Raw genomic sequence first — 23,452 nt, 5'->3', positions numbered from 1 at the left:
CTGTCCGGGCGCGGGGGGACTCCGGTACATGCATTCCACGTCTGTGATCCGTCAGCATCACGGAACGTGGGAATGCGGCCTAACTGGTTGGTCGGCATAGAGAAATATGCATACGAGAAATGGAAAGATACCATGAAATTCAATAAGATTTGGGGCAAATGGATGTCTTCTGACCTTGCGTCCCCAGGTTCCCACACATAAGCTATATTGCCTGTATGCTGTGATGGTCTGTGTACTCTGTTGTCTAATGGTAGGTACTATGATGGTTTCAGTATGTACTCTCTTCGGATAGGCTGAAAAAATACTGTAATTTTTGATTTAAGCATTGTAATTAGGAGTGTTACCACATATGCATTTCTATCCCACAATAAGGAATGGAAAGTTGTGGTGGGGGTATGCCCTTTTGGGGCTTTGTTTGTACTGGGATAAATTGTTTAAAAAATTCTTCAAGATTTGGTTAAAAAAAAAAAATCTACCAAGGTTACAGCAGAGTACAAGGCTACACTGAGCACAGGGCTCCTCTGGCAAACTCCTGTTCTGTCTACAAGCTTTACTAAACTGCTTCTTCTACTCCTTTCAAACACCTACCTCATGCACTAAGTCAAACACTCAAGTTTGTATCAAGATTGTCCGTAAAACGTTTACTGTTAACTTACAAAAGCTCTACAGTAAAGTTGTTCTGTTTTTATATCAACGCACAGGAACGACTTCTCTCTGCTCGCACCTGCTCGCATACACACCACAGGTTATTACACACACACTAAGAACCCGGAAGGTTAACGACCATTTTGGGGAGTACAGCCAACCATACAACAAGCAGTTACTAACATCACACCTGTGTGCTGGACTAGCACTGACAAGTAACATCACTGGCTGAGCTTACAACAATGGCTTGTAGCCCACCACATTATGCACAAAGCAGTGTCAATTTTTACAGTCAGGAAATCAGAATTTCCTGACCATAAAAACTAAAGAGAAAAAACCCACAACACTTACTTGCTTCACAGCTGCAGCACTACTTTCCAGATTTGTCTGCTCAAGTCCCACAGCACTGGAAGAGGGCACAGCCTCTTGTGGCTGGAGGTATAATGCAGCCTCTAGCCACAAGAGTGATTGCAGCAGGGTGTCACTGGCCCTATAAAGCAGCTCCACATTTATCTGTATGGGCTCCTGATCAGGAGCACATACAGTTAAGTGGCCAGGAGCAGCAACTGACTACCTGCCTAGGAATGCATTTAGACAAGTTGAATAATTTCTAGACTTCTGAACTCCCGACAATACTATTATGCCAGGGGCTCCGAAATAGTTCATACTACTGTACAATGCTGCACTTTTTTTGCTCTTCTCTTGCTTGTTTTGGTGCTTCAAAAAACATAGCTGTAAGAGAAACAGATTGCTGACCTCAGGGAGACCAGCCAAAGACAACACCGCCGGCTGCTAGTAAAAGCGCTCAATGCAGTGAAGTCCTAGGTCACAGGACTAGCCAGATATTCCACGGTCAGCGATTAAGGGTGCCTTCACACCTATGGATCCGGTAGGTGTGAAGGCACCCTAAATGTTGAACAAGAAGCCATTCGTTTGTCAGTGCTCACACCCATAAAAAACACACACAAAAAAACAAAAAACATTCACATATCTTAGCATAAACAAATGTCGTTTGCAGAGATAATTGGAGTACACTTTACAATAAAATATTAAAAAACAAGGTTTTGTGGCAATTTAACTTTTTTGTCTATTGTTCAAAACAGCAAATCACTTGTTCTCTAAACTATTGTGGTTTATCTGGATGTGTAGAAGTACCCTAGGATCTATAATCACACTCAGTGCTGCAGACACAGGCAGAGAGATTAAACAAATTAGATCTCTTAGCGGATGGCTGTTAGAGGTATAAAGTTACGTTCTCCTTTTAAGTTTATTTCTCCTGGCAAAATGAATAGTTTGGTTTAAAACGCTACCCAAGTCTGACTTCAGTGCCCATATGCCAATCCCTTGAAAGTCGCATTACTCACAGCATAGTCATTACAACACAGCATAGTGCTTCCCCCAGCATTGTCAGTGACAGGCATGAAGGGACCACTTTCTCAGTTCACAATAAGCCATGATGAAATGGGTTGAGTCAGCTAGAAAGCCACACCCATCCCCTTCATGCATGTTAATGACTGAACAGGGTGGAAATACTCTGCTGTGTCACAGGACTTCAGGAATCAGAACAGACATTGAAATAGGAACCCAAACAGCCTTCAATGTAAACCGTGTTTGGACCTGTTGACATGCTTGGCTACCTTGTTGACACAGCCATAGGATTTATCCAGTCTATCAAGTCCTACCTATATCCTTACCAGGAAGGGGGGGGGGGGGGGATAAGCGCCAGATGCCAATTGCATCAAACCATGCAGACAATAGAATTAGTGCCTGGATCAATGTCCCGTTGCCAGAAATAAGCATACATAACTATGGTGACAGGATTCTGCAGGGCAGACAACCTGATGCATGCTGCTTGACACCCTTTTTATATTAAAACTTGTAATTGACTTGAAAGCTGCACTCCCAGCATAGTGTTATTCTGCTGCCTCTTATCCACCTCAATTATGTACAATGCTGTGCAATCTCTTTACTTTGCTAGTTACTGGTGCTGTTCTGTCCCACCATTAACTACACAAACTATGCTCCTATTCACCAAGACAGCATTTACAAACACTTGTGACTCCAAGGAGCGCACCGATTTGCTTCTCATCAGAATGAAAAGAGTGACTTCTACTTCTCACAACCTTCTGCAGGTTTCAGCAAGTCTGCCAATCACACCCACCAGGACAGGAGCAGAATGGTGCCCAGAACCAGCACATAGAACTCCAACACCCCATTGAGACAACATTGTTTATTACCACTTCATCCCGATAGCATTACAAAGAAATGCTCCTAAATAGGATTTTTCAATCAGTGACCTTTAGCATTTCAAGGGACACAGAGCACAGTTAAAGTGATATTGTCACCCCCTCTGCATTCTTAGCACCCTTCTTAAGTTTCTATTGTGGAGACTTCATATCTTACCCTTTTAGAGATTTCTTGGTGGTCTTTTCCCTCAAAAATGCATGTTATTGCTTGTGGACAGTGTTATAGTGCCTCATAGCCCACATCAGCATCATAGACCCCCACTGTGTGACATCATAGCTGTCTATGCCCCAGGGGCGGATTAACTTTACCATAGGCCCCGGGCTGTTCACCAAGCCTGGGCCCCCCCACCCCACTGTAACTATGGCAGCACTAGCCTGATGTTTATATTACAGGATAGAGAATGTCATGATTTGTGCAAAATTGCCATAAAAAAACTGATTTTTTGCAAATCATGGCGGAAGTGTAGCCAGCAAACAGTACACCACTGAAAGTAGAAATCTTTTTGGGTGGTCATGGGCCCCCCAGGAGCTCAGGGCCCCAGGCTGCCACCCGAAACGCCCCTATTATAATCCACTACTGCTAGGCCCTGTCAATGACTGGAGAGGGTCGGGCCAAGAGAACAATTATATCCAGGTGCGGTGCCTACTGCATCAATGTGGGCAGAGATATGGGGCACCACAGCTCTTAAAGTGACTGTACCACCAGGCCCAGGCTGAAGCACTGGAGGCGGGCCAACCCACCCCCAGTGGGAAGAAACTCCAGTCCCTCCATGACGTGACTCCATTAGAATCAATGGAACCCTATCATAGAGGTGCTAGGGTTTCCTCCCACTAAGGGTGGGTCGGCCCACCTCCAGTGCTTCAGCATGGGCCTGGTGGTACAGTGACTCTAAAGGAGAAGTCTGGTGAAACTTAAGCTTTTGTATTGCCCTCTAAAAGTTATACAAATCCCCAATATACACTTATAGGAAATGCTTATAAAGTGCTTTTTTCCCTGCACTGACTACTGCATCAAGGCTTCACTTCCTAGATAAAATGGTGATGTCACGACTCGACTCCCAGAGCTGTGCGGGCTGTGGCTGCTGGAGAGGATGATGGTAGGAGGACACTGAGGGACACAGGGCACTGGAGGGACACTGAGCATCCCTCTGCCATTATCCTCTCCAGCAGCCACAGCCCGCACAGCTCTGGGAGTTGAGTCGTGACATCACCATGTTATCCAGGAAGTGAAGCCTTGATGCAGTAGTCAGTGCAGGGAAAAAAGCACTTTATAAGCATTTCCCGTAATAAGTGTATATTGGTAATTTGTATAACTTTTGTGGGGCAATACAATACTTTTATAAACATTTTCACCAGACCTCTACAAAATCCTTTACACAGTAAAATGGGGCATATCCACAATAAGAAGAGTGCTGAGAACACCTTATGTGGGAAGGGGGTGACAATATCATGGTAGGGATGAAGGTACCCTGAAGATGGATACAGGCACCATAGATCCATCAGATGGTAGAAAGCTTCCCGGTATGGCTGCAGCACATCAGCAGGAGGCAAACAGTGGGAAGTCAAGCTCAGCAAGGGTATTTCTGGCTGTAAGACGGTCACACAGCCTGCACAATGGTGACGCCAGGCTGCGGATTTATCAAGCCTCCTGCACAGGAACAGAAGGAGTTTGATTGAGCAAAAACACTTAAGGGATCCCACAGCATAGAAAGATACAACGTTCCCTAATGCAAACAGACAGCTCAGCCACAACAGCTGAGGGTAAGGTGGCCTCAGCTCCGCACCCCTATAGTTTCTTCTATACACCTGGTGCAAGTGCAGGACAGATCACCTGCCAGCTCCCCATCTATAGCCATGCTGTACACTGAAGCGTGCCTCCCCCGGCCCCCACACAAGCTGCAGCATACATCACGCATCATACCGCTGCATGGCTCAAGAAACAGCTGATCGCAGACACTCCCCTCCCCGGGCTTTAAAAGTCCCGCCGACGTCACCCAGGGGCGGGGCTTGTATGTGTAATCTAGTGACATAGCGGGGACTTCTCCCACTACGTGATAGGGATTCGTCCGCCAATCACAGGCTCGCGGCCCTAACACGTCACTAGGCTAAACCAATCAAAGTAGAGGATGTTTCAAAACGGGCAACGCCCACTTGTTTCCCCGAGCGCCTTCACCTCTTCCTTATCTTATTGGTCGGTCTAAGCGCTGCTTACCGTCATGCTGCTCGATGATTGGTCAATGGTTGAGGCGGAAGAATTCAATTTCTGGAGTGCTAGGTTTCTGGTCGCTCTATGGTAGTTTTAGGTTTCCGGGCCTGGCTCGGTGCTAGCGGTCAGGGACAGTGGGCCTGGGGAGGACGAGCTCGGAGCGGGCATGTACTGATGGTGTCTATGGCGACGGAGGGTCACCTTCGCGGATGACGAGCACCTTCCACTGAACGTGAGCACCATAGTGTGAATGTCTCCATGCGTTTTGTCGTATCTATTGTCCCCAGAAGGGGCTGCCACTTCTCCATAGTACTGAGTCTATTCAGTAACTGCCGGGCTGTCCTGGTGAGGATGAGCTCTAGTCTTCTATGGAAATTTGCTTCCATTATCGTGTTATATTTTTTCTTATATAAGTCGGGTCACACACAGCAGAATCCGCTGCGATTCCCATACTGTCAGTCTGACTAGGATTACATACTTGCTGCAGAATTTTCATCCCACTGTATGTAAACCCCACCCCATTAACCCATGGAGGTCTGGTGAATACACTACCAGTCCATGCTTCTGTGGCTCCTGACATCCTGCTCAGCCAATCAGTACCACTGTCCCACCCCAGCCACTGATTGGCTGAGCAGGATGTCGGGAGCCACAGAAGCAGGCCGTAGCGTGGACTGGTAGTGTGTTCACCAGCAGACAGAGGTTAAAGGGGGTGGCGATTACATGAAATCCACTGCGATTTGTGTGAAGCTGCCCCCAAAATCCCCAAAAAGTGAATTTTGGGGATTTTGAAGCCAAGGATAAATACGAAATGAAAAAATAAGCCGTATTTACCCATCTGCTCCACGTCTTTTTTTTTTTTTTTTTTTACACACTGTACTTTAAAGTGTACCTGTCGTTTGGGAAAACTTTTGACATGTCAAAGGTTTTAATTAACAGAGAAAAAAATCCCCAACACAAAAAAAAAAAATTCCAATGCACAATTCAATATATACAAACAAAAGGGAAAGCGTTTATAGGGAAAATATGAATGTTCTTTATTGTTTCAAAAGATAAAGAAAAAACACTTACACAGGAACCAACACTGGGGTGCGTGTGATGTCACATGAAAAGAATTCATTACAGAACGGACATAACCACACAAATGCAAAAAATGGGATACCAAGATCCCCCCTGAATGAGTATATCTAGTATAGTAATAATGCCATAATACAATGTTCCCCACTGCACATGAAATAAAAATCAGTAAGTATATTTTGCAGTTAAAGTGCAAGTGCTCAAACCATCTAACACGGCTCAACTGGTTAATACAACCAATAGGCAGTAACTTGAGGGGGGGGGGGGGGGGAATACACATAAGGTATGCAACATCACAAGGACAGGGGGTTGACAGTAAGGCACCAGTACGCCTAACACACATCCCCTTCCACAAAGCTTCTTGCGGGTCTTCTGCTTCCAGACTACCTCCAGCAGTGGCACACACAGGTTGGTGAGGACATTATTCCTAAGACTACATGCTGTCATAGATGCCCACAGCATGTAGAGTAACTCACTACCCCTGAAATTATGGGGTAGGGCGATACTGTCAGGCGGCTACATGCTCAAGTAATGGGGAAGAGGTGGGATCAGGATTATTCAAACATATCATAGGAGGAGAGCCAAAAAAGGCACCCAGGTAACGTTTGAAGGGGGGTTGGGGTCGAGCCACGGTTAGGCTGGTCGGCTCTCTACTGCCACCTCTGTCTGACAGGGACTATGCAGAACAGAAGGGGTTTTCTATGGGGATTTGCTACTGCTCTAAGGTGGCAGCAGAGAACACCACGTCCAGTGGGGTATTAAATGTACTGCTTGGATATGGACAACCACGTCATGTGTTCTGTCATGATCTAGCTGTTACTAAAGAGAGAATTTCCCAGCCAGCAGTGGATAGTTCTGTGGTGTCCTACCACGGGTGTTACTATTGGTTACACCCTTCAGAAAAATCTGTACTTATTGTATAGAAGTGGTGATGAAAGTAGTAATAAAGTTTCGCCACTAGATGTCACTGTATTAGATATGTGTTTTCAGATGATGCACAGCTGAAGCACTTTAGATGTCATGAAGGAAGGAAGTCCCATGGGTGGAGGAAGTGTGTATGTCTTTTCGTGTTAGACATTGTAGAGGAAGGACGCAAGCTAGATGGCTCTCTACAGTGGTCCTCTCTGAGCTCTGGCCCTCTGCCAGGTCCCCTACTCTGTCAGTCTAAGCTAGAACCCCGTATGGGTAGGAAGCAAGACAGGACACTTCTGCTCATCCCAGGTAACAAGGTCTGAGGTCTTGTGTCACCCCCTAGGACCGTTCAGCCAAATCTAGTGGGCATAAGGTGATGTGAAGACTAACAAAAGGTCAATACACAGGCACAAGCGTTTTTCTTCTTCTAAGTATTCTTCTGCCTCATCCTCCAACATCCCGGCAGAACACAGTACTACTTGGGTTGAGACTCTCACGACATCCTCCTCTCTGCTACTCTGTTTCTTTGTATCACTCAGCACACTACTCGGTCAGAACGACTGTATTCTATACTACATTGCTATCGCAGATTCAGTTGCTGTATTGTCAAGTATTTGTCTAAAAGTGTATTATCAAGTGCTTTATCAATAGAAACATCATAATTGTGTAACCTGCTGCAAGCACGTACTTTTGTAGTAAAACAGGCTTATTTATGATAGTCTCTGTGATCTTTCACCTTACACCGACACCACGACCTTGGGACACTACCCCTTTCTCTGGGTGGCAGTTCCAATAGTCCGGGAGGGTCACTACACCACTCTGGTCATCCGTGATTACACTATCCAAAGGGACCCCCTAGCAGCCCGGCAGGACACTGTCCAATGGGGAACTGGCCTTCTAAAACAAAAGCAGGCGTGCCACCACATGTGTGCCCCACTGGCACTGGCTTCACGAAGTAACATCTCGAGGGCTGGCTGTATCTTGGCCAAACACCACCGGAGTGGCGTCACACTTCACCATCTAGCAAGTGACCGGCCAGTCCTCTGACAGAACTTCACCCGGGGTCCCACCACAGTTCATTGCAGGAAAAGGAGACACCAAGTGGCCAAGACTTCAGAGCATTTTTTCAAGTGTAATGAGTATTTTTTTTTTTGGGGGGGGGGAGGGGGGATGAAGTGATTTTGCAAATATTTTACAAACTATCAAATTAAGGGAATTTGTTTTTAAAAGGGTAGTTCACATTTTCTTTTTTTATTTCAAATCTACTGGTGCCAGAGGTTTGTAATTTACTTCCATTAAAAATGCTTAAGTCTTCCAGTACTTATTAGCTGCTGTATGTCCTTCAGGAAGTGGTATTCTTTCCAGTCTGAAGAAGAGAGGTTTTCTATGGGGATTTGCTAATGAGACTAGGGGTTCATTATGTTATTGTATTTTGAAGTGATAGTGTGGATGTGTATTTCATATGTGTTTCTGAATTTTCCTGTTTTGTAGCGCTCCAACCCTCAAGGTTCTGTAAGACTTGATGCGTGAGGCCATGGCAGACAATCACTCCATAACATCAGATGGCATGAAGTCTTCTAGTCTTCATTTCCGAACAAACTGTCGCATGATTTTAAATCTGCTGAGAGACAAAGATGCTTCAGTAGTTTTCTCTCCAGAGCAGCCATTAACGCCAGTCACAGACCTCGCCATGGGCTTTAGTAACCTCAGTACTTTCACTGGGTAAGTATTTTTTAAAGTGCATCTAGACTTATTTCAAATCTATTCTCATACAAAACTTGCCAAATGTAGGAACAATATGTGTCTGCTCAACTCGTGTTTTTTGTAGGTTGGTTTATTTATTTTTTTAAAAACTTTTCAATAAACTTTATCAAGGTTTTACCACAAAATGGGTGGAGTAATCCCTGAAAATAGTATGTCCTGAAATAATATGTACCACTATCCTAACACCTAATGTTAAAATGCTCAAAATGGTCAGGTTCAGTGTACTGTAATGTAATGAGTATGGCCAGGTTTTAAGTGTTTTGTGACCAGTCGTTTTATTGGTTGACTATTCAGATGAGTAGCTAGTATATAACCTCCAGTGGTCACTGCCCAGGAAGTTCTTCGTGGTCACAGCTGATCAGCAACAGGGTAAACATTATTAAAGAAAAGTTTTCATTAGAAAGTCCCTCTAATTTATATTGGGTTGTAATGGTTTTTCTTTTATTTTTTTTCGTCTGAAAACTCTGACTGACTTTGTGAATATTTTTGTCCATGCAGTGACACTCCTAAACGTTGCTTAAATTTGTCTGATCTCAGCGGGGATGAAGTTGGATTGCAAAATTTTGTCTCGCCTGTTAAAATGCCAAAAGGTAAGATTTTAACTACATCTATAGGCTATGTTCACACACAGTATTTTTGCTCAGTGTTTCGGTCAGTATTTTACAACCAAAACCAGCAATGAATTGAAAACACAGAAAGGCCATGTTAACACACTGTTGGAATTGAGTGGATGGTCGCCATTTAAAGGCAAATAATTGCTGTTATTTCAAAACCTATGTTCCATAGGCTCCATTATAATTCTGTCAACTGCTAATTTAGCAGTGAGAGCAGAAATAAAAAAGGTGGTTGAAGAAATACTACTGGTGGTTGTAGTTAGGCAAACAAGAGAGTCACCGCTTGTAGTTCTGCAAGCTGTGACTCTCCAGTTTGCATAACCACATATGGTGATTATAAGGCATGACGACGGTTGGTGGTAGTCTGGGTCTAGTAGCCCGGCCCCCACCCCCACCCCTTAGTGACTGGCTGCTACAATGGTGAGGACAGGAGGGAGAGCCATGTAAGTCCCTGAGGGCACGGACTCTGTGGCACTGGCATACAGGATGACAGCTCCAGTGTGAGTAGAGCGGAGGATGAATTCCTGGCTACTTATTCTGATGTCACATTATCTCGTGCCCCTGGCACGCTGAAAATGCCGGAGGTGCAGGCTTTGCAGCAGCTGCCGTGGTGTGTAAGTGCTAAAAACCTGATGACAGTTCCGGTGTGAGCAGACTTTCCCCAACCCCGTCCCCCTTGGTGGCCTCCTAGAGGCCTCCTGTTCCTGCCGCGCTGTAAGTCCTAGATGTGTGGGTTGTACAGCTGCTGCACGCAGGATAACATCTCTAGTGTGAGCAGATCAGAAGACGTGTCACCAGGAGGAGAAGGCATCACATTGTAATCACTGCAATGGTACAGAACGGAGGAGAGACCTCCATTCTCCACCGCCACGCTGCTAGCCCCATATACTACCGCCGCTATTCTGCAGGGTGTGTGCTACCAGGGCTCTACAAACTCTGTGCCTCTCTCCTACACTTGTACAGAGGAGCTGTCAGGGCTGCAGTGAAGGAGGTGTTTTCTCCGTCCTGTACCAGTGCACTGATTAGTATGTGTTGATCACATCTGTCTTGGGTAGCAACCTAAAGGGGTATTCCCCCCAAGAGCTTAAAAAAATGAAATTCTCCCAAACCTAGCTGGCCTTACTCACCAAGTCCCCCTGAGAATTTTGAGCCGTCTCGCGTATTTCTAGCTGCTTACGTTCCATAGTTACAAGTTTTTTTAAAAAGCCGAAATATATCCAACATGGCGCTGGCCAGAAAACTAAATCTCCCATCATGCAATGCGTATGCCTGATTGGTCCATGATGTAGCAGAGCTGATATCCACAAGATATAGCAGAGTTGCGGTGAGTCAGCGGGGTAGCAGAGTTGAATCAGCAGAGTAGCAGGTCAGTTGAGGGGGGTCACGGGTGACTGGGGAGGGTGTCGCACTGTGCACAGGGCTGCGGGTGAACAGGGTGAAAAGCGGGCCAAACTGGGGGGTGTCAGTGCCGCGGGTGAGCGCCGGGGGGTACTAGTGGCGGCTGGCAGTGATCTGGGGCTGAGAGTGGGGATGCAGGTGACGGGGGTGGCTGCTGTGAGAGAGGGAGACAGTGACAGCTGCACTGATCACTGTCTCTCGCTCTCTTACAGCAGCTATCCCCGTCAGTGTGCTGCAGCTGCCGCGGGTGAGAATGTGGCAGGGGTTATGGCAGAGGGATGGTCGGGTGCCATGGGTGAGCGCTCGGGAGTGGGGTTTACGGGGGTACTGGTGACGGGGCGAGGTGGGCAGATAGGGGGGAACAGTGATCTGTGGCTGCCGCGGGTGTGAGCGGGAAGGGTGTCACGGGTGACAGCGGGGTCGGTGCCACTGGTGAGTTTTGGGGGGGGGGGGGGCGGTTCGGTGAGAGCGAGGCGGGGGTGAGTGACGGGCAGGGGGGCAACACAGTCAGGGGGGGAACAGTGATATGGGGCTGGGGGAGCACATGGTGCGGGTGACTGGGTGGCTGCTGTTAGAGAGGGGAGACAGTGACAGCTTCACTGATCACTGTCTCCCTCTCCAACAGCAGCCACCCTGTCAGTGTCCTCCTTCACTTCAGTGGACTGGGTTAGAAGCGCTAACCCGGCCTATTCAAGAGACGACACGGAGGGTGGGGGCCAGGAGAAGGGAGCGTGTCGGGTTGGACTGAGATATGATGATTCTATGCATTCGGTGGCGGTGAATGCATCTAGATAACAGCAAAACTGTGCAGAATCTATAATAACTTTATATTGGAAAGATGGAAAGCTATGGGTGGCCAACGTATTAATGAAAAAATAATTTTGGGGGGAATACCCCTTTAAACAGGATCTCTGATAGCTTGCTTGTAGCTTGAGCAACTGGAGACAGTCTAGGCTTTAGGCCTTGGTGTAGCGCTCAGCAAACAGAAGAGACAGAAGCAGATGTTCTCACTCCCTTGGTCAACTCAAGACTGACTAGAAAGTTCCAGCCCTCTGCGGCTGTAGTAAGGAAATTCATAGTAATAGCGAAGCAAATTGCTTTGCTAGTCTTGGTGGTCAGCTTGTCGGCAGGATACTTTTGAGCTCTGTGTTGCTCCATGCCATTCTGCTTCGGGTGCCGGGAAAAGCTGTATCCAATCCTGGAAAACTGGTAGTAGTTTCCCAGGACTGGGTCCAGCTATTCAAGGCATGGTGAGCGGCACTGAGTTCAAAGGCAGCAGGCTGACAAGCCGACCACCAGGACTAGGGAAGCGCTTTGCTTTGCTATTACTGTAAATTCGCTCATCCCTAGTCTGCAGTGATCCGTTCTTACACAGAAAGAGGTTGAACCTAGAAGACACCTCCCTCAAATGACACTTCAGATTGAGTTTTTGGTGGGTAGGTTATGTGAATAAAAGCCAGACATGATTGACCTGGTGTGGCAAAAACGATGCAGTTGTAACCCTTGAACTCCCATACTTAAGTGTATGCAATATAAAAGCAATGGTTAGCAGTGTGACAAGTAAAATAAGTGTTTTTGAAGTAGAAATAGGAGTAGGGGTTCCCTGAAGTAAAAACGTTTTAGACAAATTTAGACACTTCATGTTTTTGGTAACGTTAAAGAGAGTGCTTTGTAAGATTACTTTTTTGTTGTTGTATATAGACAAAGGAGACTCTACAAATTCCATATGTATCCAGCCAGAAGAACCGTAAGTAATAATGGAAATGTATACTCTAAATGTCGTACCTCTTTTGGCCCTCAGAATTGCAGCAGTTCCTTGTGGCAGAGATTCTACTAGGTATCAAAAGGTATTTTGGCCCATCCACACAGAATAGCTTCTTATAGTTGGCCACACATTAGATAGCTATAAAAGTGTGATATCCTGTGTAATAAAAAGGAGAAAAAGTAGTGTAGCAGTAACCTCTGTCCTCAATATGGTGTGTTCTCTCCTGTAGAAGATTGTGGGGGACCTTTATCAAGACTAGAGTACTCGTATACCAGTCTTAAAGCGTAACTGTCATGTTTTTTTTATTGCAGAAATCAGTAGTATAAGCGATTTTAAGAAACTCTGTAATAGGTTTCATCAGCCACAAAAAGCCTCCTTCTGTACTCAAGAAGCAATCTCCCAGCCTCCCCCCCCCCTGACTTCTTATCTGTGCATTATCAGGCAAACACGTCTTCATTACAGAGAAGCCAGTGAAGACGGGCTCTGCTCTCTCCATTGTAAGCCTATGAAGGGGGGAGGGGCTGAGGGAGATGAGGGAGCAGGAAGAGGTGACATGAAGGTCAGCTGTTTGTAGACTCTCTGGGCACCTAAAACGCTAAATTCAGGTGTCAGAAAGGTCAGTGCTTATCTATGAACTTTCTGAGAGAAGATTGCAGCGTGTTGTGCTTTGCAGAAATCCTCCGTGCTCAGTCACTCCTAACAGCCCCTCCCCTCTCCATAGCCACATAATGGAGACAGAAATCCTGCTTCATCTGCAGTGAGGGGGGAGGCTGGGAGATTGCTTTTTCAGTACAGAAGGAAACTCTTTTAGTACATAAAACCTATTAGAATTTCTTAAAATCGCTTGTACTGTTGATATTTAATGTTTTCAGAAAAATTACCCTGAAATGACAGTTACGCTTTAAATAAAGCCCCTTTCCCAGCCTGATTTTTTAAAGAGGGGCATGCCTCTTAGTACAGCCGGACAGCCCTGCGCAAGCATTGCGCAAAAATCTACGCCGCTCAGAGCAGGTGTAGATTTTTGCTTGGCTTACGCCTTTCCAGGTGTATACCTTAATAAATCTGGAGCGGGAGAAGGCCACACTTCCTCCCCACCATGCCACCCTCCCTGCCTGGCGAGCAGGAGATACGGCTGGTGTCTATGCCTGGGAGAAAGCAAGAATCTGCGCCTTCCCTTATTGTTCCCCACAATGATAATAATTGTCCCCCAGTGTGTTTTTCTTCAGTGTGTTATGGCTGCATAAAGCTGCATGTGTGTTTGAGAAAGCCAATCAGTGATTGAGGCAGGACACAGCTGTAGTCACTGACTGGCTGAGCGGGTTGTTCCTGTGGGGCCGTGATGATTCAGGAGCACGGATACTGAAAGAACTGATAAATCTGGGCCTATGGCTGACCTCTATAGCACAGGTATCTGTCATTGTTAGCAGTTTTTTTTTTTTGTGTATGGTGAAAATTTAGTTAGAAACATAGAAGATTGTCAGCAGAAAAGACCACCTGCTCCATCCAGTATAGGAGAATCCGCTTTATATCTTTGCCTTATTCACTCAAAAGTCGCTCCAGGATCATTTAGGATATTTGGAAGAAGCTGCTTGGCCAGTTCTACTTTACACCAGTGTGATAAATAACTCCTCTGGTGTCTGACTCGCAATTTATAAAGGAGCTGGAGTCTGAGTCAGTCCCTGATAAAATTCAGGAGTCTAATTCGGGAGTCTGAGCTGTGGCTTACCCGACGCCAGAGCCCTGGATTTCAGAGGACCCAGGATATACCAAGAAAAGTTGCCTTACGTCGCTTGTGTCTTACAGGAAGAGTTTATTGATTTGTGTTGCTTGTGCCAACTTCTGTTTCTTCCATCAGTATGGTGCAACAGAAATCAGATTCATATCCATTCATATCCCCAAGCATCTCTTGCCCACAAAAACTTGAATCACTGATCAGTGGAAATTTGTTCACTGGAAGTCTTGCCTTTCTGCTTAACTCATACAGCAATGTAACTGGTAGCTTCCATTGATTGCTCATCTGTGCTAAACACAAACAAGTTGTGCATTGTATTTGGCATCAGAATTCAGGTTCACTTGGCTTCATTATCTACCACCTGTTTATCAGAACGATTCCTTACATCCTCTTCTTACCCATTGTGTCGATGAGTTAAGTCCACAGGATTCCTTTTGCTGCTTGCTCAATGTCACTCAGATCGCTGGAGTTTCTCATTCTAATGTGGATTCACAGTGAAACAGCGAAAATCTTGCCCACTTGTCACGTGTCTAATTTTCATATGAGTATGTTCTGCTCAAGAAAGTGCAAGGGTCTGTAATAAAATCCTTGATGAGTTTTTTTAATCTTATTTATTTATCTATTTATTCATTTATTATAATTATTTTTTTTACCAGTTTTACCCCAGAACCTGAGGCAGAGAAAAGGTGAGTAATGTTGTTTGAGTGTTTGAGTGTTTCTAAACAGTTCGAAAGAAAAGCCCTGTATCAGCAATTTATGGTGCCTTAAAGTGACACTGTCACCTCCTTTTTGCATTCTGACATCTCTACACAGGTGTAAATGGTAAATTTAGCGTTTTTCATACCTTATTTCATATCATACGTCATGGTGCTTGTTCAAGTAAAAAGTCATCTTTTATCAACTGCAGATTGTGTTAAGTGGGCGTGGCCTTGTAGCATTAGTGCCACTTAGCCCCGCCCACAACGTCACAGTTGGTCCCGCCCCCTCGCTGGCCATTGGAACAGGCTGGCCAAAAGGTCTAGACCCCACCCCCTTACGCCAGCCAACCAATGGGTGTCAAGGGGGCGGGGTCAACCGTTATGGGCGGGGGCTAAGTGGCACTAATGACGCGAGGCCACGCCCACTTAATACAATCTGCAGTTGATAAAAGGAAACTTTTTACTTGAACAAGCACCATGACGTATGATATGAAATAAGGTATGAAAAACGCTAAATTTACCCTTTACACCTGTGTAGAGATGTCAGAATGCACAAAGGGGGTGACAGTGTCACTTTAAGGCTGGGTTCAAACAATATCGATATTGCTTTACATCAAAGGAATAAGTTAACCTCACCATCAAAAAAGAGATGTTGATGTATACCGTGACACAGAGCAGGTGTCCATTCCCTTTAAAGGGGTTGTCCGGCGATAAAAAATTATTCACAGAATAACACACATTACAAAGTTATACAACTTTGTAATGTATGTTATGTCTGTGAATGGCCCCCTTCCCCGTGTCCCACCACCCCCCACCCGTGTACCCGGAAGTGTGGTGCGCTATACATACCTGCATAGATCCGCTGGCCGCCCGAAGAAGACGTCACTGCTGAGGATCGGAGACCGTGGTCAGCACGTGACAGGTATGTATAGCGCACCACACTTCCGGGTACACGGGTGGGGGTGGTGGGACACGGGGAAGGGGGCCATTCACAGACATAACATACATTACAAAGTTGTATAACTTTGTAATGTGTGTTATTCTGTGAATAATTTTTTATCGCCGGACAACCCCTTTAAATGCAACTTTTAACATTAATCTTGCTGTCCTCAATAGCGCAACAGACCATGCTACCGAGTTCAGCAAAATAATGCATATACAGGAAGTGGCCAGAACATTAGTCATTAGCTGACTACATTCGGGCCATTAACCCCTTAATGACACAGCCTGTTTTGGTCTTAAAGTGTACCTGTCATTATAACTTTCAAAGTCTAAATTAACAGTAGATGTGAAATCAAGTTTGCAATATACATTTATTATTTTTTCTTTCTGTTATGGTGTAAAACAAAGCTATACTTACCAGAAATCTAGGTTCAGTCTTCTGAAGTCAGCTTTTTAGTATTATGCAGGTTGAAAAAAAAGACTAAACACATGAAGTCTGGCCTGTAAAAAATGTCACAGGTCACTGCGTCCATCAATCAAATTACTGTCTTCCCTGTGAGCGTGCAGATGACCTGGGAAACACAGGACTTCCTGTGTTTAGACTCTTTGGAGGGAAATAAGTCAGAACACAGGAAGTGCCGTGTTTTCCTGATAACTAAATAAAAAATATTGATTGTATATTGCAAACTTTCTTTAACATCTTTTTTGTGTTTTCTTTTCTCCTCCTCGCCCTCTAAGAGCCACAGTGTTTTTGATAATGTTGGGTAGCTGGGTGAGATGGTGGTGTACTGCTGAGGCACTTGCGCCCACCCCTGGATACACTGACACATGTCGTCTTAGGTTAGGAGTAGGTTAGGTGTAGGTTGTTCAACAGTAATCACTGACGCTTAGGTAACCTAAACAGGAACAGGTTTGCTGAAATCTTAAGTGCAGTACATGCAATACAGTCTCTTGGAATACAATTGCAATACAGTAGTTAATACTTATTCTGACTGAGATCCCTTGAATGGGGCGACTTTGGATATATACCTGAATAGGCTATAGGGATACTTTACAGCTAGTCACTGATATTTATATAGAAAGGACTTGACTTTCAGTGATAGTGGGCTAGTTTAAGGAAAGGTGGGCTTATTCAGATCCTTGGGTACTCAACTAGAGAGGTCTCTGACTGACCACCTTGTAAGTGGTAATACATTGTACCTGCATTCACAGGGATGAATTTAAGCCTTTTGCTATGGAGTGACACATGATCAGGAACGCAGGCCCCAATTCCGAGTAAGCTAGCCATTGGGGGGACCCCTTAGAATTCCTAGCACTGGTAGTAGAGTTCTTGGCATGGAGATGCTCTTAGCGGCCTACTGACTTGATTTGACTGAAGACAACCTCCTGCAGACTCTCCTCACAGCCCCTATATGAGAATAAGGTGTTCCCCCTACCTCTTTGGCCTCACTAGTGTTTCTCTGGCCAGACATGGCTATCTCTGGAACTCTTTTCATACAATATCTATCTCACTCTCTGGAACCTAACTCCACTACTCTCATGCTAACTTCAGTGTACGATGTGCTCTAAACTGGGTCCACTTTTCCTCTTATACCACCAGGGAACTCTAGTATTGGGGGAAACCTACCTTGTGACATAAACTAAAGCCCCTGACAGGCTAGGAGTGAGGAAAGGGCCCTGCATATGAGGTACTCTCAACAGGGATTGGATCTCATTCAGTTTACAAATTAAGCAGATCATTGAATAACACACATAATCAATAAAAAGCAGTTAACCCTTGGGTCACTTTGGCTTCAGCTTTGCCTTACTGGTGTACTAGGAGACAGTGACACCAAGTGGTGGGAGCAGCATCCTGCAGACTTTGGTGCATATACACAGACCGTGCCGACCTTTGCTTGCATAGATAAAGCAGTTGACACCAGCTCTAGCACACTGCACTTTGAATATTTCACCTACAGGGATAAGTGGGGCGTCATGTTTTGTGGTACGATGTTTACTATTATCGTTTGTGTAGATAGGAATTTGTCATTGCTTTTTTAAAATCTTTTTTTTTTTTTACTGTTTTAGTTAACTCCGTTCAGCGTATTGGGATCTTATACTTTACTAGATTGGAAAATTCTGCATGATATGATATTAAATGTTTGTTTATTTTTACATGTTTTATTTGTAAAATGGTAAAGGATATGTGATTTAAACTTCTATTGGGGGAAAGGTATGTAATATTTTTTTGAAAACTTTTTTTTTTTTTACACTTTTTAAGCCCCCCCTAGGGGACTATTACATGCAATTGTTAGATTGCTAACACTAGTCGGTGCTATGAATAGTGCCAATTAGACTGCACAGAGGTAAGTATTTTACCTCCAGCAGGCAGGGAAAACTATTGGGATCCCCGCAATCACACTGGGGGTCCAGATCGGAGAGTGACAGTCATTAACTGTGAGGACCCAGTGGCTGATTGCTTCTGAGCTTGCTTAATATAGCCCCTACGCATTATGGCAAACGAGTACGTCATGATGCAGGAACTTTTCATGGCTTGCTGGTACGCAAGTGAGTTAATCCACTGCTGTATGCTGCGGTATATGTTTTTAAAGTTTCCTTTTTTTAAGCAATTTTGGTATGTTTGATCAGCTACTATAAGTGCTTCTTACCACAGCTTGCTTTAATCTGTTTCTCCAATGGAGCTAGTCTTTGTAAACTTGCAATGGAGACCATTTCCAGCAGCGAGATGGGAAAGGCAGCATGTTTTGGAGTGACTCTCAAGATTGGTGGGGATTAACACCCACATTCTAAGATTGCCCTATCATATGGAATTCCATTAACTACTCTATCAATAAAATCTGTACATTTTTACCTTGTGCCTAGCCCTATAAAGCTGTCTTCTATCAGATGTTGTCCAGTATTCATTGATAAGTAACTAGGAAGAACTTTTTGCCTGTATTTTGGATACCATTTAAATGAACATTTCTCAACTTCATTTTATCTCACAGGAAGTGCCATAGAAAAAAAGTTAAAAGCGTATTGGTGAGTGCCTATATTTTAACACTTTATAAACAATGAGGAATTATAGTAATGTCTTGCCATGCATGCAGTTTGACAAATGAATTAATACCTGCCTGAAAGTACTACATTTTAATTAAAGATGAGCAATCTTACAGTAACTTAATCTGAACCTGATGGCTCGCCTTTGATTAAAAGAGAACTCTGGGCAGCCTTGTTAACATGATCACGTGATCTGTCTACTGAAAAGGGGGGGGGGCGGCAGCAGAGAGAGCAGAAGACAGAGTGGATTGCACAGAGGCCAGTTTTGTTTTTGTTTTTTTACTTCCTGGATGTCAACCAACCACCAGTGTGGCAGAAGTGCACAGACATGGTAATACACTATAGAGAGAAATTTTTTATAGCTTTCAGCGTATTCTTTAACAGAAAATTTAGAGTTCCCCTTTAAGGCTGCTTAAGGTGTTTACAGCCCTAGGAAACAACCACAAGAGAAAATGGCCAAAAGCCCAAAACCGGAGCTATGCAGTTACTCTTTTAAAATATCACCCCACTATTTTGTCATTAGAAAGTTAGCTAAGAATCATTCATTTTCTTTGGTTTAGGAGTGATTTGGATTTCAAGCATGGACCCGGAACAAATTATGCTCGTAATCCAATTAAAAGTTATGTTTTAAACAGTATAGTGGAACCATCTGTGTGCGTTTTGTTTTTTTGGCCCTTTTCTCTTGTGGTTGTTTAAATCCACCCTATTTGTTCCGCTTTGGCACATCAGTTTGTTAGTTTACGAGACCTATGAGACCTATGTCTGTCATCCTTTTCCAAGTTGCAGACTAAAGCAATCAACGGCCTAGCCATTGGGATTTGCTGAATTTACTGTTCTACTGAGTTCTTTAATGGTGGTTTTGACCTACCATTTATCTTCATGTGCATTGTTTTTTTTAGATTCAAATGTATTTTATATAGTGCGGTACAAATAATATATCCTGAACCTTTCTAAGTCAGTGGTGTCTTGCATATAGTGTAATAGTGATTTATACAAAGTTGTTAAAGACCAGCAGTTGAATGGCCTGATAAAGGATCAATGTGTACGATGGGATTAATCATTCCTCTTCTTTTACATTCCATCTATTTGGCTTTCTCCACAATTAGCCAAGGCTTCTCTGCAGCACACCAAGTTTTAAGAAGTCTTCTGGAAGTCACAACACTAGTAATAAGGAAAATGTAAGTATGTCTTTGCACCCTAGCGGTGGCATAAAGAGATGCTGCTGTTGCCTTGGCTTGTTACTATTGCACAAAATGTGACCTTTCACCCTTTGTGATCTTTGAAGATTTTAGCCAATCTGAGATGCTGTCTTGTGCTTGCCCACAACCAATTGCACAATTCCAGCATTTATGTTCTCACTATGAGACACCTATAAATCTTGTTTAGTGTAAGGCAATGCTTTTGAGCTGAAAAGTTGACTTTCGAGGAATGTTTTGATCAGAACCCTGCATTTTTAAATCATTCACCCATGTGGGTGTTTATCCTTAACAGTCCCTTTCTCTGTTCATTAGGAGAGTGGAACGTTTAAGAATCCAGGTAAACCATGTTCTATGCTGCTTCCCCCAGAACATGCTGATGTGCAGTTATCTCCAACATTTGGAGGCAAGGTAAGTGATTAGAACTTTATCGTAGCATTGTAGGGGGATCTCTGTGAAATGCGCATTCAAAGTGGAATCTGTTCTATTTAGAATAGATGTGTCAGAAGTGCTTATAGTGACTCTGTACCCACAATCTGTACCCCCCCCCCCCCCCCCCAAACCGCTTGTACCTTCGGATAGCTGCTTTTACTCAAGATTTGTCCTGGGGTCTGTTCGGCAGGTGATGCTGTTATTGTCCTAAAAAACAACTTTTAAACTTGCAGCCTTGTGCCCAATGGCCGTGGCCAAGAGTATCTGTGCCCTAACCTTGCACCACCCCTCGGTCCCTCCTCCCCACCCTCCTCATTATTAGGAATGCCACTGGCAGGATATTTCCTATTCCTCTGCAGTAAACATTGCATAGGTGCCTTAAAGATCCAGCCCATGTGCCTTGCTCTCACAGCTGATGAATAGGAAAATACCTGGCTGGAGCATTCCTAAGGATGAAGAGGGCAGGGAGGAGGGACGGAGAGGGTGTGCCAGCCTAATGCACAGACACTGTAGGCCACGCCAGTTTGGCACAGGGCTGCAAGTTGAAAAGTTGTTTAGGACAATAATTGCATCACCTGCCGAACAGACCTCAGGACAGATCTTTGAGTAAAACAGGATCTGAAGCAGTATCTGAAGGTACAAGCGGTTTAGGGGGGGGGAGGTCAGATTGTGGGTACAGAGTCGCTTTACCCAAAAGATTGACAATTAAAGGCAATGTATCAGCATGTTAGGGCATCCTAACCAGCTGATAGATCCTTTTAGAGGGCATTATTCAGAAGCACATATTGCCTTTAATATGGGGCTCTGGTATGCTTTTTATTTAAAAAAAAAAAACCAAAAACATTTTATTATGTTAGACAGTTTGGTGCATTGGTCCTTTTACTTCTTGTTGAACCAATATGACTGCCCGTCCCCTCCTTTTGCAATGCCCTTAACCCCTTCCCGCATATGGACGTGCCGCCACATCCAAATCTGCATTCTGTTCATGCAGATGGACGGGTCGGCTTGTCACAGGGATGACACGGGCGTAGGAGCTGCACCCGTGTCATCTGCGGGGAGGGCCCAGCTGTCAGTGATAGCCGGGCAACTGCTGAGATCCATGCCGAGCCCGGATCTCGGCAGTTAACCCTATAGGTGGTGTGAGAAGGAAAAATCCTCCCTTGGTCCTCCATCAGGGCTGTGTGGTGAGATCGCACAGTCCCAATGGAGCTGTGACGTCAGGAGGCTTCCCCGAAGCCTCCTGGTGTCACAGCTACGGTGGCTGATCAGGCTCAGCCTAAGGCTGAGTCTGATCAGCTTTGCCTATTATAGGCAAATTGCACTGCAGTGCTGATGAGCACTGCAATGCAATATGCCTGTAATCGGGCAATTTTACAGTAACGTCCCCATGGTGGGACTAAAACACGAAGTGTAAAAAAAACAAAAACACACAAAATATAATTATAATAAAATTTTATACACAAGCCCCATAGCCCCCAATACTAGGGCTGGGCGATAATGGCCTAAATCAATATCGCGGTTTATCGTACATGTAGCCGCGGTAACGATAAATTGAACGATAATTATGACACGCCCCCTTTAAAAGCCACACCCCTTTGAAAACCCCATTTTCTGATGGTAATACAAACGTGAGTTTACTCCATAGAACAATGTGCAGCAAACTTCACAAGTAATACACAATATTTTGGCACCTCCTACACCATTTTCAAGTGGCACTTGAAAATGGCATAGGAGATGCCAAAACATTGTATATTACTTGTGAAGTTTGCTGCACATTGTTCTATGGAGTAAATTCACGTTTTCACGTTTGTATTACCATCAGAGTATTTTTTACTAGCTGACTTGATCCAAGGTCTGGGATTCATCTGCTGGCACCCACAGTTTGTTTATTGTGCTGCCTATATTTTTTGCTATATCTATCTTTATACTGTGGGGAGATTTATCAAACAAGGTGTAAAGTGAAACTGGCTGTTGCCCCTAGCAACCAATCAGATTCCACCTTTCATTTTCCAAAGAGTCTGTGAGGAATGAAAGGTGGAATCTGATTGGTTGCCGGGGGCAACTGAGCATGTTTGATAAGTCTCTCCGTGTGTGTGTGTGTGTGTGTATATATATAAATATTATATATACACACACACGTCCAAAATTAGGGTACCGGCACTCCAAATGAAGAATAAGTGTTTTATTTCAGCTCACAGGAACAAACTAGCCAAGGCTAGTTTGTTCCTGTGAGCTGAAATAAAACACTTATTCTTCATTTGGAGTGCCGGTACCCTAATTTTGGACGTGTATATTCTGCACTCGAGGATCCACAGTGCAGGGGTGGCACCCACTCTCCTTATTTACTGCCCGGGTGCCATGGACTTTTGTTGTTTGTGTAGGAGATAGATAGGAGATAGATAGGAGATAGATAGAGAGATAGATAGATAGATAGGAGATAGATAGGAGATAGATAGGAGATAGATAGGAGATAGATAGGAGATAGATAGGAGATAGATAGGAGATAGATAGGAGATAGATAGGAGATAGATAGGAGATAGATAGGAGATAGATAGGAGATAGATAGGAGATAGATAGGAGATAGATAGGAGATAGATAGGAGATAGATAGGAGATAGATAGGAGATAGATAGGAGATAGATAGGAGATAGATAGGAGATAGATAGGAGATAGATAGGAGATAGATAGGAGATAGATAGGAGATAGATAGGAGATAGATAGGAGATAGATAGGAGATAGATAGGAGATAGATAGGAGATAGATAGGAGATAGATAGGAGATAGATAGGAG

At 44.4% G+C, this 23,452-nt stretch overlaps 2 protein-coding genes across 5 annotated transcripts in view; one reads left to right on the top strand and one right to left on the bottom strand.

Moving 5' to 3' along the window:
- LOC138794171 (oocyte-specific histone RNA stem-loop-binding protein 2-like) overlaps positions 1–5,276 on the bottom strand; it is a 32,598-nt gene extending 27,322 nt beyond the window's left edge. For 3 of the 4 annotated variants that reach the window (XM_069972944.1, XM_069972948.1, XM_069972957.1), the window contains exon 1: positions 4,813–4,924. In XM_069972944.1, the coding sequence (XP_069829045.1) occupies positions 4,813–4,820 (8 nt within the window). In that variant the 5' untranslated portion in view covers positions 4,821–4,924. Of the gene's footprint in view, positions 1–4,812; positions 4,925–5,103 lie in introns of those variants that run through there. The other variant, XM_069972953.1, reaches the window with a different exon arrangement.
- Positions 5,082–23,452, top strand: part of CDC25C (cell division cycle 25C) — a 36,618-nt gene continuing 18,247 nt past the window's right edge. Inside the window, exons 1-8 of the mRNA XM_069972910.1 lie at positions 5,082–5,329; positions 8,575–8,805; positions 9,346–9,437; positions 12,561–12,606; positions 15,013–15,042; positions 18,984–19,017; positions 20,142–20,213; positions 20,547–20,642. Coding sequence (XP_069829011.1) covers positions 8,606–8,805; positions 9,346–9,437; positions 12,561–12,606; positions 15,013–15,042; positions 18,984–19,017; positions 20,142–20,213; positions 20,547–20,642 — 570 coding nt within the window. The 5' untranslated portion in view covers positions 5,082–5,329; positions 8,575–8,605. The remainder of the gene's footprint in view (positions 5,330–8,574; positions 8,806–9,345; positions 9,438–12,560; positions 12,607–15,012; positions 15,043–18,983; positions 19,018–20,141; positions 20,214–20,546; positions 20,643–23,452) is intronic.

The sequence above is a fragment of the Dendropsophus ebraccatus genome, chromosome 1, assembly GCF_027789765.1.
Source record: "Dendropsophus ebraccatus isolate aDenEbr1 chromosome 1, aDenEbr1.pat, whole genome shotgun sequence".
NCBI lineage: Eukaryota > Metazoa > Chordata > Amphibia > Anura > Hylidae > Dendropsophus > Dendropsophus ebraccatus.
This window is presented reverse-complemented; position numbering and strand designations above follow the sequence as displayed.